The sequence below is a fragment of the Nelusetta ayraudi genome, unplaced genomic scaffold (genome assembly GCF_046127955.1).
Source record: "Nelusetta ayraudi isolate G7.1 ecotype Tasmania unplaced genomic scaffold, CSIRO-AGI_Nayr_v1 ptg000057l, whole genome shotgun sequence".
Taxonomy (NCBI): Eukaryota; Metazoa; Chordata; class Actinopteri; order Tetraodontiformes; family Monacanthidae; genus Nelusetta; species Nelusetta ayraudi.
Genome location: NW_027466107.1, coordinates 1,679,652 through 1,697,686, shown reverse-complemented (window position 1 = coordinate 1,697,686; position 18,035 = coordinate 1,679,652). Strand labels below are relative to the sequence as shown.

Here is an 18,035-nt window from a genome sequence, read left to right as displayed (position 1 = left end):
TGCTCAACCAGCTATTGTTTTTAAACCAAAAAAAGCCCGGGGCGGGGGGGAGGCGGGTAGAGCTACACGCTCGGCTCCTGGCGCCATAACTTCAGACCTTTAGAAAAAAAAACTAAACAGCCAGGTTGGAAACGAGTCTTTCAATGCTTCACCAGTGAAAAACACAAGAATTTTCTTTTAAGAAAATGAAACGGAAAGAAGTGAAAAAACAAAACAAAAAGGAGATTAAATATGGTAAAATGGTGCTGTGTTTTTTTTTATTAATTACATACAGTATTTATAGTATTTATTGCACTTCCAAGTTAGTTAAAAACACATAGTGCAATTAACTATACACACAAAACTAAAGAAGTACCATGCAGCATACAAACAAGCTTAATACAAAGCAACATCTGCGGTTTTCTTGTTTTCTTTTATCCATAAAGCTCAGAGCTGCCTGCAGCTGCAGTAAAAAAAAAGGAAAGAAAAAATAGCAAAGACCTGCTTCTGAACAAGAGACAGGGCTGACTGTGCAATGACTCGTCAAGGCCGTTCGTGGTGAGAGTTTGTCTTTTTTTTTTTTTTTAAGTCTTGAGGCTGGTTATTGCGCTGGGTTGTGTCGCAGACGATACTCTAAAATTATATTTACATTGCTCTACCTATTGTCACAGAGTCCTAAAAATGTCATCTACTACATTAACATGAGGTGTACGACGTATACAAGAGGATGTCTTCATATTTGTCTGACATTTCAAGTTTCAAGAAAAACAACAAGGAGGGGGAAGAAAAAAAAAAGAGTAAATGTGACAACATTCATTTATAAATCGAGGGATCTGTCTGCTTTGGGATCGTTTGTTGTTATAAAGGCTTATTGAAAAACTGAAAAGAAGGAAAAAGAAAGACATACATCTTTGGTCCGCGCTCAAACCCATGACTGGGAGGAAACTTTGGCTTCGCAAAGCAGAAAGTCGAAGAAAGAAGGAGGAGCTACACAGGATTTACACAGAGAGACGGGAGCAGAACCAACGGCACCGGATCACACCTGGAGTCTAGCTTTAAGACAAACGGTTTTTTAAAAAAAAATAGAAATAGAGAGAAATTTGCATAAATAGTTCTACAAAAGCCTCCTGATTTTTGAAAAAAAAGGTTTGTTTAAACAGCAGAGGGCAGAGAAGGAACTGCAGCATCGCAAAGCAGGAACCTAAGGAAATGACACAGACCGACGAGTCTGATACATATATATGTGTGTTTGTGTGTGTGTGTGTCTGTGTGTATATATATATATCTACACACAGACACACACACACACACGTATATATGTGTGTGTATTTAACACACACATGTATAGTGAAAGAGGGAAGCACCTTTTATTCTTGGGTATTTTCAGCTGCATGAAGTTGGTAACTGCCAGAAGCAAAAGATCAGTCAAGTGTTAACCAAGTTGTTTGTTTGTTTGTTTTTCATGTCAAGATTTACAGTGGAGACGAGCAGCACGACGGAAGGCGTTAGTCGGAGAAACGACGTGGGGGAAAAAAAAAAAAAAAAAAAAAATCCTTTGGTTTGCTCGAAACACAATTAAAAGTCAGACCCTGAATGTCGTCCAGGATACGCTTCTCTCACGCGCGCACGCACACACACACACACACACACACACACACACAGACACAGGCACAAACGCACATAATCCCCCAGGTGAAAGAGTCAATATGGCGGCGGCGGTCGCAGGGACTTTGCCGCAGAGTGGGACATCTGTTTCCAGTTCCAAGTTCACATGGCTGCATCAACAGTTCCAGGTAACGCAAGCCTGAGCCGGGACCTTAAGAAAACGGCCCGTCTCCCAACATGTCAGCGTAAGGGCACGTGAGTGACTGAGTGAGTGAGTGAGTGACGGAGTGAGTGAGTGAGTGGGCAAGCGAGGGAGCGAGGGAGCAAAGGAGGGAGGGAGTGTGTGAAAGTTAAAGTGTGCCGGAGACAGGGGAGGGCGTGCGTGTCACTGAGTGTTCTGAAAACGATTCCAGCAGTGCAGGAGTGACGACTGCCTTCTAGGAAAAAGGCAAAACAAAACACGAGACGCCAGAGCAAAAAAGAAAAGAAAAAGAAAGGAAAAAAATGGGGGGAAGAAACGTAGTGTTTTCACCTTCATGGGGGGGGGGGGGGGTTGTCAGCTTATTGTTTTTTTGCACAGCGTCTCTCCCCGAAGGTCTCGCTCACGCCAGTGTCTCACATTGTTTGGGGGAGGGGTCAGGGGAGGGGCTCCGCAGCGCCGCGTTACGGAGGGTCCTCTCGTCGCATGACAGGGCGGGGGGGGGGGGGGGGGGGGGCGGCGTATGACAGCTCATCAGCGACCACATTGGTTTCTGCGGCTTTCTGGCCTCGCTCGCAAAACAGAACCTCTTGCCTTCAAACCCCCCCTCCCCCTCCCCCTCCTCCCCCCCTCCCTCCATCAGCCAGCTCCTTCAGCTGGAAAGCTCAGCGAGGGGTTTATTTTCACGGATGGGGAGTGAAAACAGCGCTCTCTTTGTTTTGGCTGCCGCGGCCTCCCAGCGGAGGAGGCGTGGTTTGTCCTGAGGATTTTCTTGTATTTTTTTTTTTTTTTGAGTGGGGGGTTGTTGGGGGAAGGTGGGGGGGGGGGTCGAGCCTCGTGGGGGCCGCGTGGAAGAGGACGGTTTTAAAAAGTTGAGTGGAGGAGGAGAGGATGGGTGGTGGGTGGCGGCGGGTCCCCTTCAGACCGGGTGCGAGGGCAGCTCCAGCAGGGCGGGCGCCAGCGTGGAGGCCATGCGGCGGAAGCCCACCTCCGTGCCCTCCACGATGGCGCTCTCCACGTCGTCCGCTTTGCCGCGCTGGCGGTGGATGGCGCTGAAGTACGCGTTCATCAGCTGCATGATCTCCGTCAGCTGTGGCGAGCAGAGAGAGAGAGAGAGAGAGAGAGAGAGAGAGAGAGTGTGAGTGAGTGTGAGTGTGAGAGTGAGAGGTCAAGACCGGTGGCAGTCGTAGAGTCGGTCTGGCAACCGTCTGCAGGCGGGCGGAGCCACCATGATGTCACCCGGCCCCTGGAAGAGCAGTGGAAGGGCTGAGACTGAGGAGGAGGGGGAGGAGGAAGAGGAGAACAGCGGGGGAAATGGGAGAGAAGGAGAAGGTTGAGGAAGAGGAGGATGCCGTCTGGCAGGTTGAGGAGGGGGGTGGGGGGGAGGAAGAGGATGATGCCGTCTGGCAGGTTGAGGAGGACACAGTGACTCAGCACGATGTTCTTCCAGCTCACTGTGTCATTTCCTCTGAACTGCCCTGATGCCGTCATTAGCCGCACGCTAGCCATGCTAGCCATGCTAGCGGCTGCATGAGTCGACTGAACTGGCTTCAAACTGCGCTGAACCTTCATCTCCACTGCGTCTCGTTCTCTCCTTTCTCCTTCCTGCCCACCAGTTCAAATCTCAGCGGAAAAAAACAAACTTATACCCGAGCAATACAAGGACACAAGTTCATAAAAGAACAAGTTTTTTTTTTTTTTTTTTCAATCCCCCGGGTTGCGCTTCAATTCGCCTGTGCGCTCAATAAATAAATAAAAGACACTTTTGTGCCCCGTGAGAGTTCACACAGGGATTTTTTTGTTCCGTGTGGGAAGATGCGAGCGAGTCTTGCGGGTCAAAGGCAACAGTTGTTCCCGGCTGAAATTTAGAAAAGCTGGGTGGAGGGAGGGAGGGCGGGCGAGGGGGGTGGGTCTGTTTGGAAGAGCGTCCATGTTTCTGAGAAGTGTTGCCTCATATTTTAATCTAACCGCAGCAATAAAACTCAGCCCCACCAGTTGCCATTTACTGCCAGGAAGCCGAGACTTTTAGCGGTTAGCGTTGGTTTGGAGGGCAGGGGCAGGTTGTGTGCTCTCTATTTAGGCCCCGAATTAATGAGTGTTTTTAAAGTGGGTCAGGGCACCGGCGGGGGAGGTGGTGGTGGTGGTGGTGGCGGGGGGGGGTATCATGAGCACACAGCTTGCTTCTTTCACTCGGCCTGCCGAGCGGCGTGCGGCCGATAAGGAGCGCCTGGCCCGTGCGCAGGGCTGAAAGCGCTGACAAACGGTGCAGATAGAGCGGCCCTCACGTCCTGCACTCCTCCCCCACACCCTCCCCTCGCCGGGAAGGCTCGGGGGCGACCGTACCTTGGTGGTTTCGAAGAGCAGGTCGCGATCGCCGGCTGTTATCTTGAAGGTGTTGCTGTCCGACACCCCGTAGGAGCAGATCTGGCCGTAGGGGAAGCACTCCAGGGCCTCGGCCTCGCCTTGCCGGTACAGAGACACAGATGTAGCAGCAACACCCAACCACAGCTTCTGGGAAAAACTTCCTGTCGAGCTCTGGAGAGGCGGAGGGGGAGGACGGGGGAGGAGGGGGAGGTAAGCAGATGTCAGAGAAGCACGCAGTCGACCCTTCACTCACCTCCAGCTCCACTCTTGAGCAACGGGCGAGAACGGCGAGCTCGGCAAAAACACTCACGATATAAAAGTCCACCTCGTACAGCGTGCAGCCGAAGCCCGACCACTGGCGCGCGATGGCGAGGTAGGCGGCCATGCTGTCCCTGCGGCTGTAGCCCGACAGGCCCTTCCAGCGCTCCAGGATGGCGCCCATGACGGCCGCCGCCTCCTCCTTCAGGCGGCTGCGCAGCCGCAGGTCGTGCTCCACCCTCTGCTTGTGCGCCGCCGTGGCCGCGTGGCTCCACAGCGCCCCCGCCAGGAGCCCCGTGGGGAAGCGCTGGGCGGCGGGGCAGCCCGGGGCCGCCACCGGGCAGGGGGGCGGGGCCTGGGGGCCGGCGCTCAGCGACAGCAGCACCCGGGCCTCCAGCCCGTGGCTGGGGAAGAGCTCATCCAGCGGCGGGCAGGGGGAGTGCGTGCCGAAGTCGCCCATCAGGCACTGCAGCCTCAGAGCGGCCAGGGCCTGCAGGTCCTCACCGTCCGCCGGCAGCTGGCCTCGCACCACCATCTCGTGGCACTGCGGGGGAGAGAGAGAGAGAGAGAGAGAGAGCAGGGGGTGAGAAACTTCACCGGCTGGAGATGCTTTCAAGTTTTGTCTTGTCATGCTTCAAAGGCAGGAGGGGGATCCTCTGGGAAACATTATTTCCTGTATCACACAGTCGGGGTTCTTGCTTACAGTTTAGATAATCACCATCGTTTATATGCAAAGTGGTCTGGTCAGCTGGGAAAAAAGCAACAACCAACAACAAAAACAAAGAATTTCCCCACTAGCAGTCAAAACTTGTATTTTTTGGGGCTTTTCTTTGCTACTTTCTGAGATTCTGAAGACATCAAATATATGAGCAAGATGTGTGGAACTATGCAGCAAAGAAAACATTTTTAGACGACTGAATATCTTTAAAGGAGGGCGATATAGAAGGGTGGATATTATTAAAAAGTCTACAATATGATGTGTATGTGTGTCTCAGCTAATTCACTTTTTTTTTTATTTATTTATTTTTTTATTTTACATAATTCCAAATGTGTTCATTCATAGTCTTGATGCCTACAGTGAGAATCTACAATGCAAACAGTCATTATAATGACGGCAAAAACCATGAAATGAGAGGGTGTGTCCAAACTTTTGGACTGGTAGTGTACATCATCATCATCATCGTCATCATCATCGTCATCATCATCATCATCATCTGCAATAAAAGGCCCTGGGAAGCTCTTCAACTCTCTGTCACCTGTTCAAAGAGCAGCAGATACTCCACGCTGTCCACCGATATGCCGTCGGCGTCCAGCAGGCAGTAGAGTTTGAAGCACAGCTTCCACTGGGACTTGGACTCTGACTCTTTGGTGGTGAGGCTGCACAGAGGAGGAGGAGAGGGGGGGGGGGGGTTGCGTCACAGAGGAGGAGGGGTCAAGGACAATGCAGGCTTATACAAAAAAAAAAAACGTCGGGAGAGCAGGAGAACCTGAATGTGTCACACGTGTTGCGTCCTCTCTGTGTCTGAAGTTTGTTAATCAACTGCGTTTGGCAGCGCTGCAAGCTTCAGGTAAATCACAACACAGGCCTCTTAATATGTCTGAGCACGTCGCTTTGACTCAGGCGGTGGTGCGGACAGAAATAGCAACACAAGTCTGCCCCCCCGCCCCCCGCCCCCGCCCCCCCACCAGCAGCGTGTCTGTCATGTTTGACCATCCAGAACAGAAACCAGTAATCTGGAAGACTTGAGTTCGGCCACGACAAGTGGAGATAAAGATTCAGTCCGCAGGTCGTTTTATTTTTTTTTCTAAGCTGACGTGCTGAAGGAGCGACAGAGCGCTCCGACTGGCGAGGTGCCGATAGCTCGCGGCGTCTGCTCCGTTTTGTCTTTTATTGCGTCTGGACTTCTCAGCGTCGGCTTCACTTCACCAACCTGGTCAGGATGTCTGCGATCAGAGCGCCGCCGGCCACCGGCTGCTCCCACAACGCGTTCTGCTCGTACAGCGCAAACGTGTTGCGGCTCTCCTGCAGGCCGAGCTTCTCCTGAATCCTGCGAACCACCTGGTGGAGCGGCGGGGGTCGGGGGGGGGGAGAGAGAGGCACATGCACGCACGATTACACGCCAAGCAGGGCAACCAGACTCGTCCCAACGGGCTCGTGGTCGTTGAAAAAGTCCCGCTGAGAGCTGGGGAACTTCAGCCGCTGAATAACTGGACGGAAGACAAACCTCGCTGGCGGTGGTGTGCGAGCTGATGTACAGCTGGCAGGAGCCGGGGCCGGGGTAGTGCACCGTGCACAGCATCTCCTGTCGACTCATCAGCATCTGGATCTCCTCCCAGGATGGCACGCACTCCCGGCACTTGGTCTTCTCCAAGGCCTCGCTGATAAATGACGCGTAGTTATCCATCTCCGACTCTGGGCTCTGGCTCTGGATCCTGCGAGAGACGGGGCGCGGGCGTGTGAGCGGGCGTTCAGAAGGACCGCGCTCGGCGGTTGCCAGGAAATATTAAATCCTCAATATGTTAAAAGTGGGGGAACAAAAAAAAGATCTGATTCTGAACGGTGACTCGGAGCCTGAAAAGAGGGTTTTTCGCGCGCTACTATTACAGACCCTGCGTCATCTCTCTGATTCGGGCCGAGAGCGCTTTATTTTCTTTGGACTGGCAGAGCAGTGGAGTCAATGGGGCGAGGAATGACAAATGTTCTCACTTTGGCTCTTTAGCGACTTAAAAGGCTCGACGTCGCTCAGTCCTTCAAAGAGGGGGAAAAATGGCAAAGAAAACATGTTTGACTCTGGGGTAGTGCATGAAACAGGAAAAGGTGTTTCCGCTCCTGTGAACCGGAGTGACCTGCCACTGCTACCCCGACACCCCCAATTCCCCCCCCACCCCCCCACCCCCCCCACTCCATGGATCGCGGTAGGTGGGAGCGCGGGCGTGTTTTAAGAGGAGGGGACAGGAGGGCGGGCCTGCAGTCTCACTCTGGTCTGCAGAGTGCTGCGCTAGGTGTGAATTACGGCCTGGTGTGGCCTGCTGAGCTGAGCCTCACGGAAAGACGCAGAGGAAACAATTATCCTGCGACGTTCCACCCATAAAAGACAAAAGTTCCCGCCGCTTCGAGACAACCCGTCACTGCCGAACCTCTGACAGCAGGCCCCTCCCCTATCGGAGGGGGTTGGGGGGTTTCCTCAGAGCAAAGACCCGCTTGCAGGAGGAGGAGAGTCCACCAGGCCCGCTGCCTGGCCTTGGCCTGGGCTCGGCCCAGCTGCAGCCTCCACCGCCATCCAAAGCGTGAGAGCGGCGGCGAGACGTATCAAAACACGCAGGCTGCGAGCTCCGCCGGCGGTAATTACCAATCGCCGTCGCATGCGAGCGTTCCATTAGGGCCCAGCGGCCGCTGCCAAGGCAGGAGTATAGACAGAAAATAGCCGGCGCTGGATGGCGTGGGTGTCAGAGAGCGAAGCCCCGAGCGGGAGATTAGCGCTGCAAATAACTCCTGTAAGCACGCTTGACAGAGGAGGCAATTCAGCCCTGCAAATCCAGGCCTGAAACACTGAATGTGTCACTCTGACAATGTGAACGCGTTTGCGTGCTACAAGGTCTAAATTGGAGGTCAGCGGCGCCGGCGCCTACTTCTAACCCCCCCCTGTCGGCACCCTGTGTTTTTTCTTGCTACCGCAGACGACCGGTCCCCGCTGGTCACCTCCGAGGGTTTACAGGACTGGGATCTGCTCGCTGCAACTTCAGGCCTGATCCCATCGATCCAGAACCCCCCCCACCCCCCCTTTTAAAGGCAGAGCACCGACGGCGAGCGGCTGTTTCGTTTGCCCGCGAGCGTCTCACCTTTTGAGGTGGAAGCGCAGGTACTTGAGCACGGCGGCGCCCGGCAGGAAGGTGCAGCTCATGCAGGTGAGGAGCTGCCAGTAGCGCAGGTGCGCCGCCGTGTACGGCGCCGGCGTGTAGCTGGTCTGCTTGACCAGCTGGCAGTAGACCTCGTCGCGCAGGGGCCGCAGGTCCAAGCAGGTCTGCAGCACGCCCTGGATGATGGGCACGGGCTCGCGCGCCGACTCCAGCTGCTGCAGGCAGTTGAAGAGCTTGACGGCCTCCTCGCGGACCGAGCCGTAGCCTTTGCCGCTGTGATCTGGGCGAGGGAGAGAGAGAGAGAGAGAGAGAGAGAGAGAGAGAGAGAGAGAGAGACTCAGCTTGCAAAATCTGCAGTGATGCCTTTAAAGCACCATGTGCACATATAAAAATTGCTGCGCTAAAGTGAATCTTGTTACAGGCATTTTTTGCGGGGAGGGGGGGGGGGCATGTGAAAATGCAACAGCTTCTCACAGTGTAGCTGCAATAACAGATGGCGCGTACTTGTAAAATACTCACACGTGTGCTCGAGGCTGCCGTAGGGGAAGGGCAGCAGCGGAGCGTACAGGGGGCCCTGGGTGTACTTGAGGATGGGATTGTGCTGGTAGATGTGCTCCACCACCTCAGGGTGGAACTTGTTCTCCTGCAGAGCAAAGGTGAAAATGACGCTTGGGACAAGAAGGAGGGAGGGGGGGCAGGCGTGAGGGAGGGAGACCCGCAGTGGAAGCGGGCTGAAAACAAGCGGACATGTGCCTTCAATATTCAGGCGGGGCCCAAAATTCAAATGGGCGAGAGGGTGATTGAGTGTGTGTGTCTGTCAGGGGTGAGCGAGGTCGAGCTGACCTCCACGCAGCTCTGGCAACTTTCAAAGCAGCCCCGGAAGGTCAAGGGATGACCCGGCGAAACCAGCTCTAGCATGACTGACACGTTATATTTTATCAGTGGGGTGTCAATGAGTTGAGTGTGTGTGTGTGTGTGTGTGTGTGTGTGTGTGTGTGTGTGTGTGTGTGTGTGTGTGTGTGTGTGTCATCGGTGCAGCCCGTGTGGAAAGATGCCTTGCGGCCATGCAGATGGCTTCCACGCTCCTGCCCTCCAGCACCTGTTGCTCATTAGAGACACTGCCACCTCTCTCTCTCTCTCTCTCTACTAAACAGGCCGGGCTTTCACCCTCCTCAGTGGGGCAAAGTTGACACATTCTTTTGAAGTGTTCGGTGCAAGCGGGCACGACGCTGGTGACAGTGTGTTTGAAATGTGAGAGTGGAGATGCTGCGCTGGGGTTGGTACTGGATGCACCGCAACACATTTTATTTTAGCACTGTGCGCGTCCGAGGGCCGCAGGTTGTCGAAGTGACGCAAAGGTTTTCACACTAACGGGACCTTTTTACGTCTTTCCTGCTAATAGCGCTGATTGACGTCAATGTAAAGTTGAGAAAAAGAGGAAGTGCTTGTGCTGCGTACAATCACACATAGTCCAATGACGTGCATGTCAGGACAGTGGCCCTGCTAGCAGAACTAGGAATTAATACAAACAAAGTCCATTTCTTCAGTAGCAAAACTTAATTTAGCAAAATGCATATTTGAATCAATAAATAGTCAATCAATGCATAAATAAATAAAAATTGAAGCACATAATCTTGCTGTCCACATGGAAAACAGTGCGTTCTGAGCTGTTGTTGACACTTCCTGTGTCAGTGGAACATCATCTGACTGGCTTGCAGTTTTCGATCAGATTGGATTTTACACTTCCAATAACTTTCTGAATGAAACGTCCGACAGGCCGACGCTTAGTAAACTGAAATTACCTCGCAAATTTACAGTGTGGTGGACTTTATAAATAGACCGGGTCACCAGCTTATTCCCTTCTTTAGATCTTGTTTTTCTCCTCTTTCTCCTTTCACACATGGCCTCTGGTTGTAGGTCCACGGGGCTAAAATGCATTCCCTGCTTGTCCCTTGTGTCTGCAAGCGTGAACATAAATCCATGCTCTAAAGATAAGAGGGAGCCCATCTGTTCACACAATGCCTCTTCTGTTCACTCTCTCTTTGATTTTTTTTTTTTTTTTGGGTCGCAGCCCTCCTAATCTCACACTTCAGAGAAAAAATACATCACTTATTTAAAAAAAAAAAACATGGTTTACGCTTAAAGGTAAATCAGCCAAAGTCTGAGGAGCAGCATTCATGGGTCCGGCGGGAGAAAAAAAGAGAAAGAACTGAATGCACTTGAAAACCAGGCCCCCGCTGCCGTCCAAAATCTAAAGTTGGCCCCAACCTGGTGATGCAGACAGGGGCAGACGCAGGCGAGCAGATTAACCACTTGCCTTGAGATTAGAGACTCTCATTGGGAGATTAGGGAGACGTGGAGGCCGGGCGAGCGACTGCTTATCTGGCCCTGCTGCTTCACGCCGAGCGCCTCCTCCGCCTCCTCCTGCCAAAACTGTCCCTCTCCTCGACCCCCTGGGGGGGGGGGGGGGGGGGGGGGGGGTTGACTGATGCATGACGAGTCAGCTGTCTGCTCAATGAGATTCTCGCACGCAGGGCTCAATAGCAGCGCCCACCACCCCACCACCCCACCACCCCACCCCCGGTCTAAAAATACGCCCCGTCGCTGATAAATGCTTTTTGATTTAATCTCACAGAGGCAGCGATCAGGCCAAAAGGCATCTCGTCCCACTCACGTTCACCGGCGACTGATGAACGTCTAACCGGCCTTATCAGAAAGTGTTTTCACAAAAAACATTGTCAGTTACAGGCACTTGAAATGTTCCCCTTTCTGGTGAAAACGGTCACAGATGTAAAAAGGAGGGATTAAAAAAAGAAATGCCTGGGATTTTTTTTTTCCGGGTAGCGTGGTGGGACCAAACAGTTGTGTCTGATCTGTGACCCACCTCGATATCTCTAATGAGGAGCTGCGTCGGCGTCTCCACCGGTGCTTTGGTATCGATGATCTTCTGGATGGCGCAGGCCCAGTGCACAGCCTCGTTGAAGTGCTTGGTGTAGAGCCTGTAGCAGTGCTTCCGCCCATACACCGTGATGCTCCAGTAGCCTAAAAAAATAAAAGAGAAGAAATGCAGAGAGGAGCGTTGACACCCTGGACCGTACTCGACAGTAACAGAGGACAGAGAAAGTCTGTCAGCGGTGGCAGTAGCACACTCTGGGCACGCTGCGTATCTGGCGTGACTTCCTCTCTCAGTTTCACTCGAGGACCAGGAGGTCAAGCCGAGAGGAACCACAGACCACGCCAAAGCCAAACAAGAAGTTATTCTGCTGATGAGTTAGTACGTGAGTGCTAAGCCCTGTCAGTGTGTTTCCCCTCAGGCCGCCGGGAAAAAGAAATGAAAATAAATAAATAAAGGCGCGCCTCCTCCTCCTCTTCCTCCTCCTCCCCCTCCTTCGTGCGGCGGAAGTATGAGACGTACCCCAGTCAACCTCGCCAGATCTGCAGCCCCGCGGCTTTTTCTTTTTTTTTTTTTTATCAAGTTTTCCTGCTACGTGACTTGGCACCACATCCTTCTTTGTTTAGAATCTTGGTGGAGAACAGATCACCCACCCACACCCCCCTGCAAAAAAAGAAGAGCTTTGCTTCTACTACAGAGATTTTTGACATTGCACTATTGCCAGTGGCCACTTTGAATCAATTTGGCACCCTGAAATAATAAATCCCTGGAAAAAAGGGAGAGTATGGTGCATGGTGCCAGGACATGGAAGGAAACATATTTCACGCTAACAACCAGTCAACACGCAAACCTTCTGTAGTGTTTCCATCACTGATTGAAAACGATCACCAGCGAAAAAAATGATACTGATGCCGCTAAAAGCCAATTTGTGTGCAGAACAGTCCCCCCCGAGGATATTGAGTTAAAATGAGCTATGTTTAATTTTATTGAATGATGCGGATACTCTAAGTGGTTTGGGGAAGTCAGCGGGACATAATGGCCAGCATTCATGGGGAGGCGGACAGGCAGACTTGGCAACATGGATGAGTAAAACACAGGACTGACGAAGAAGAAGAAGAAGAAGAAGAAGGAAGAAGAAGAAGAAGAAGAAGAAGAAGAAGAAGGAAGAAGGAAGAAGGAAGAAGGAAGAAGGGAGAAGGAGAAGAAGAAGAAGAAGAAGAAGTCTTTTCATGTGTCTCTTCCTCCACAGCAAAGGCTTCTCTCTCTTCTCTGCGGCTTTTGTCTTTTCTGCCCATTCCAGAGAGAAAAGGGAGATGTCTGGACCGACCGTGAGGCACATGTTGGACCAAACACAGCTGGGGCTTCCCAAACTTACTCAGATTTACGGCACGCCTAGGACGGGACAGGGGACCACAGGATGTCATTTAAATATCAAAAAGCCCAGAAAGACTTCCCAAGCTTTTTTCTGAAACCACAGTGATTGCGATGCCGCACGGGGGAGGTGAGGGGAATTTACACCGTCTAGTCTGGTCTGACTGGACTCCACCAAAGACGACAGGGAGGCCTCGCGAGCGCGAGTCAGCCGGCGCATCAGCAGCCTGTCCTGCAGGTGGCGGAGCCCCTCACCTCTCTCCTTGTAGGTCTGCTTGTCGGGCCAGATGACGGAGCAGAGGCTGGTGAGGACCAGCGTGCCCAGCCGCCGAGCTCCTTTCTCGGGGCTGCTGTAGTAGTCGAGGGAGTCCTGGCCCAGCACGAACCAGTAGCGCCGCTGCTTGATCCAGTTCCCCCGAACCTCCAGCAGCAGCCAGCCTGCAAGACAAACACACAGACGCACTTCATCAAACACACTTATTCCCGCTGACCAATCAAACATTCCTCAACTCATGAAACTAATTGTATGAGTGCCTTTCAATTTGCTTTAGCCTTTATCTCACCATTGGCAATATGAATATTATCCACGCAAGAGTTACGCCGTGCCTACATCATGAAAGTTGTATTCTTTTTTTCTTGAATGGCAAACGTGAGAGCGTTGACACAGTGGTGAAAAATGAAAACGCTGCCGGCAGCAACACAAGGCAGGCATTGCAAGTGGCTTAATCACCACATCAGGCTGGCAGAGCGGCCGAGGATGAGACGTGCACTGGGACTGGAAACAGAGGGGGCAGTGAAGCAGCCATTCATGGACAGTCTGGCTCAGTCACGCCAGGCTCAGACTGTCGTCCTTTTCTCAAAAGTCCTCACTCCAGTCCTCCGACCTCATGTTCCCCGACCCCCCCAAAACCTCCGTCAAGGTGTTTGATGGAGAAGCAGAAGCACGACTGGCTGTACATTTACCCACGTTGCAGCCGACCTGCGGTTCAGAGGACCGAGAGGCCGGCGAAGCGCCAGCTTCCCATTTTGTTGAAACGTTGCTGACGCCACACCAGCAGCATCGCAGCTTCCTCTGTGGTTAGCAAGCTGCGCGCCACCTGTTAGATGGTGCTCGCTTCGCCCGCATCCACACACACACATATTTACTTTCATCTTTCTGCTTTTTTTTTCTTTTCCACGCGAGGCTTCCATCGCTGCACATGCAGTCCGAAATAAAAATAAAAAGAGGGGCTGGGGTGGGGTAGCGGAGGAGTGTGGGGGTGGACGCAGCCTCCCAGTCTCTGTTTCCTGTTTAAGAATACTCCTGAAGGATATAAGTGGCAGGTCTGGGCCCACCATAAACCCACCCAGTATAGCCCAAAGCGAGCCAAAGCCCTGGGGGTACTTAACACCACATCAAGAGGTGGGGCGGGAGGGGGGGGGCAAGGCATCAAAAACCCAACGTGAAACGTATAAATAAAAACCATGAGGTAATGCCGGCGGAGCTCGCTGACAGACTGGACAGACTGGACAGACGGCGGCGGCGGCGGCGGCAGACGAGCTGACTGGCTGGGAGACATGACGAGACGGGCATTCCCGCTTCCTTGACGCCTCCGTCGCAGACGCAAGGCATCCTGAGGACCTGGACCAAGGGCCGACTCTCTTTAGGAGCCCAAACACAGTGGCAAGGACCTGACATGACTTTTCTTTTCTTCCTGGACACCTACATTTTGCATTTTGGTTCCCCCCCCCCTCCTCCACTTCTTAAAAATCCTGTTTTTAATTATGCAAAAAACAAAACAAACTTTTATTATTATCAGATTATTATGAGGAAAAAAGAGGTCCCAGAACCCCTGTATAATCCCCTCATGGTTCCCCATCTGGATCCCATCTCTGCTGCCTGCTAATGTCTCCCCTGGGGGCCACGGCTCACCCTTAATTTGTTTCATTTGTGACCCTTGACCCCTGCGGCATGCCCCTCCAACCCCACCCCAACAGACTGAGCAAACAATCCCCCCCCCCCTTTTTCCGTGCGTCACCGTCTCTTTACCGCAAAAAAGCATCTCGTCGCCTTGATGAGGACGGAGCGTTTCCAGAAATGTTGAAATTTGCATTTGCTCTTCGCCGGCACGAACGCTCACCTCGGTGACCAGGCACCTCAGGGACCGGCGGCCCACTAAAGATGCACTGAATGCACATATTTTAGAAATTCCTCAGCAAAGAGAAGAGACAAACAGCTTTCAGGACAATGAGAGGAGCCAAAACTAGGCGGCTAGAAGCCAGCGGTCTCATCTCGCTATGTGCGTGGGGCTATTTTAGATCCTTCACTTCACTTTAAAAAATGTCTGTCAACACGGTCACACGGTCGCTGGCGAATCACTGTTACGCTGTTAAAAATTTTAAGAGCGTGAACGCAAATGTAAGAAATGCGCAGCAGGCGTCTAATTTTAGTTTTCTCTCCATTTCAGGCTGTAATCAGCAGCAAGGGAAGTTTTAGCAAGCATCACAGAGGAGGGCAGCTCAGGTTTGTCTGAAGGTTTTTTTTTTTTTTTTTTTTGGTCAGTCGATCATCAGCGTCTGCAAGCTCAGCTTCGCCACCACATCTGCGTGGTAGGTGGGTTATTCTAGTCACTGAGTCAATATTAACGGCAAGCAGCCTCGGGGACGTGCCGCTGACAAAACAAACACGCTGAACAAGGAGGACAAAAGAACATCTCCACGCAGAGACCAGGAGGTGGGAGGGGGCCTTAAGGGGGGCGGGGGGTTGAAACAGCCCGAGGTGTCCAACTGATCGGCCGGAGCCGGTGGCAACAACAGCAGGTCGGGTTAATAGGTAGAGGAGGTCCGCGGAGGACGGTGTAATCAATGACCAGCAGGAAGAGCCCGACCAGTGTTTTGGAGGGAACTTTTGGAGGGACAGCGAGGGACAGCTGCGCCACAGGAGGAGGGGGTGAGGGAAAGGGGAGGGGGAGAGGGGGGGGGGGGCAGGCAGCAGCCGCGGGGCGCCTAGTAACCGCCGTCAGATTTAGGGAATCCGACTGCCGCCTCTCCTCTGAGGACGTAACCTATCCAAGCGCTGGCATTTTACTGCTCAATTTTAGCAGGCCGAGGCCGAGAGGAGAGGGAGGCGGGGGAGGCGCGTGGGGAAGGTTAGAAAAAGAAAACAGAAAAAAAAAATACAACACAGGAATATCTTATGAGGTCATTCCTCAAAAGCATCAGACGCTCCTTGTGCCAGTAACTATCCTCCAACCTCACATGAACACACAGAGGGGAGAGGGGAAGGGGAGGGGCTGGCGGAGGGCGGGGGGGTTGGGGGGGTTGGGGGCAGCTGTGGGCCACATGTGGTCAGAGAGAGAGAGAGAGGACGGCTACGGGGCCACGGCGCAGCGTGCAGCGGCAAGAGTGCTTATTAGGAGACCATCGGGGTGACAATACATATTACTTAATTTTAATGAGACGAGCAGCTCCGAGCCAGCCGGCCAGCCGACCGGCCAGCCGAGCAGCCCACTGAGCATCCAAAGCCAGGAAATAAAACCCAGGGCTCCCTTTTTTAATTACAGGCACATTTCTGGATATGCATTTAATTTTTGTGACAGTATCAATCACGGCGGACGGCTTGCGAAAGCAATCAGAGACAAGTTGAACTTGCGGATGCATTAGGTGGTGTTTTTTTTTTTAGTGCAAGTAGATCATAATATAAACTACTATGGAGTAATATATAAATCAAACACACTACCAGTCAATAGTTTGGAATGTTTTTTGCTTTTTCTTTATTATTATTATCTATCTATTATATTATCTATATTATTCATTTTCTACATTGTAGTTGCAGTATTGACATACTGAAGACATCAAATATATTAGCAAGATTTGTTTACTACCTAATTCCAAATGTGTTCATTCATAGTCTTGATGTCTTCAGTGAGAATCTACAATGTCAATAGTCATCAGAATGAAAGAACAACCATGAAAAAATGAGAGGCCTGAGTCCAAACTCTAGGCTGCAGTGTAAATATAAAATCACACAGACTACTGGAGACTCACCTTTGACCAGCAGCTCGTTGTCGTCCTCTTGGCCCATCTTGCTCTTCTCGATGATGGGGCTCTTCATCTCCTCGGACGCCTCGGACACGGTGTGCCTGCGTGGAGCAGAGGAGCGGCCAGCAGAATGTAAATAAGTGTCGCTTCCCTCCGACGCCAGTCTTCCACCCGGCTACTCGCTCCCATTGGACGGGCTCGGCAGGCCCGGAGACACGCAGTTGGCTGCGAACGCCGGACCATGTGATGCCGTGCCAACGGCGAGTCGGGGGAGGGGAGGGGGGGTGTCGCACAGCGGGGGCTGGAAGAGGAGCCGCAAATATCCGTCCCGCCGGACGGCCGGCGTTCCTCTCCCGGTTTCCCTCCCCAGCAGCACGCGAGATGAACGCACGGCGACCCACACAGCGCCGCCGCAGGGCGGCTCGTCTGTCTTTTATCACTCTGGCTGACGAGCCGAGCGGGAGACTGAAAATAAACGTGACAGGGGGAGACGCCGGCCAGACTCCTCGGGCCTGGCTGGACTGGGCTCGTGCCAGTCAGGGAGAGGTGGAAGGTTCAGGAGGTCGCGGCAGGATGGGATCCTTCAAAACATCTGCACCTCTGCTGCTGCTGCTGCTGCTCTTCCTGCAAACCCCCATCAACATCTGGACACGTGAACGTTGGAAAAAAAAACGTTCTTATCTCGGGCCAAGGCCTATTTCCAGTCAATTAGCTTGTTTAGAGGTCCTATTTTCTCCTCATTTATTTGCCGAATTGCTTGTTTATTTTCTCTACTTCCGCAGCCGCACTAAGATGTGGGGTAGTGACAAATCCCCCCCTTCCTTCCTTCCTGTCCTCCTCCTCCTCCTCCTCCTCATCCTCCTCTTTCTCCCCCTCCTCGTCCCGGGATTACGACTCAGGAAATGAATCAGGCCCTCCCTCGACGGGATATCTGGCCTCTACTTAGCAGCACCTCCAGCAGCTGATTTATGTCGCCATTGATCAGATAATTCTAGACGGCTCTTCCCCACAGAGGGCATCTATAATCAATGAGTCTGAGTTTAGCCTTATCTGTTTTGACTCAGCTTACGTGACGACAGAATCCACTTCCGCCCATTTTTTCTTTGTGTGTGTGTGTGTGTGTGTGTGTGTGTGTGTGTGTGTGTGTGTGTGTGTGTGTTAATCTGATCCTGTTTCCTGAGCGAGGCTTACGAGGTTGACCTCTGTGGCGCCGCTCACAAACATTGTTTGTTTCAAAAACGCATCTGCTGCCGATGTGCGTTTGTCTTCATTTCGGGCAACGTGAAACAGAGCTGGACTTCTTTCTTCGGTCGCTTGAAGATGCTTCACCAATCATGCAAAAGGGACGTGAAGAAGGATGAAAAGGTGAAGTGCAGCTGGCTACAACTCAACACCACGACGGCGACCTGCACGACTGCGAACCAACACGGACAATGAAGGGAGCAGAACGGGGGGGGGGGACGCTCCATGTCACGCCATCCTCCACTA

The 18,035-nt window shown here is 52.5% G+C and overlaps 1 protein-coding gene across 1 annotated transcript in view; it reads right to left on the bottom strand.

The window, feature by feature from the left end:
* Nucleotides 1–230: 230 nt before the first annotated feature.
* plekhh3 (pleckstrin homology, MyTH4 and FERM domain containing H3) overlaps nt 231–18,035 on the bottom strand; it is a 31,886-nt gene continuing 14,081 nt past the window's right edge. The window contains exons 3-13 of the mRNA XM_076038514.1: nt 16,554–16,648; nt 12,783–12,965; nt 11,148–11,305; nt 8,783–8,906; nt 8,246–8,543; nt 6,631–6,838; nt 6,337–6,464; nt 5,662–5,782; nt 4,458–4,949; nt 4,127–4,318; nt 231–2,873 (exon numbers count right to left, since the gene is read on the bottom strand). Of these exons, the coding sequence (XP_075894629.1) occupies nt 2,703–2,873; nt 4,127–4,318; nt 4,458–4,949; nt 5,662–5,782; nt 6,337–6,464; nt 6,631–6,838; nt 8,246–8,543; nt 8,783–8,906; nt 11,148–11,305; nt 12,783–12,965; nt 16,554–16,648 (2,170 nt within the window). The 3' untranslated portion in view covers nt 231–2,702. The remainder of the gene's footprint in view (nt 2,874–4,126; nt 4,319–4,457; nt 4,950–5,661; nt 5,783–6,336; nt 6,465–6,630; nt 6,839–8,245; nt 8,544–8,782; nt 8,907–11,147; nt 11,306–12,782; nt 12,966–16,553; nt 16,649–18,035) is intronic.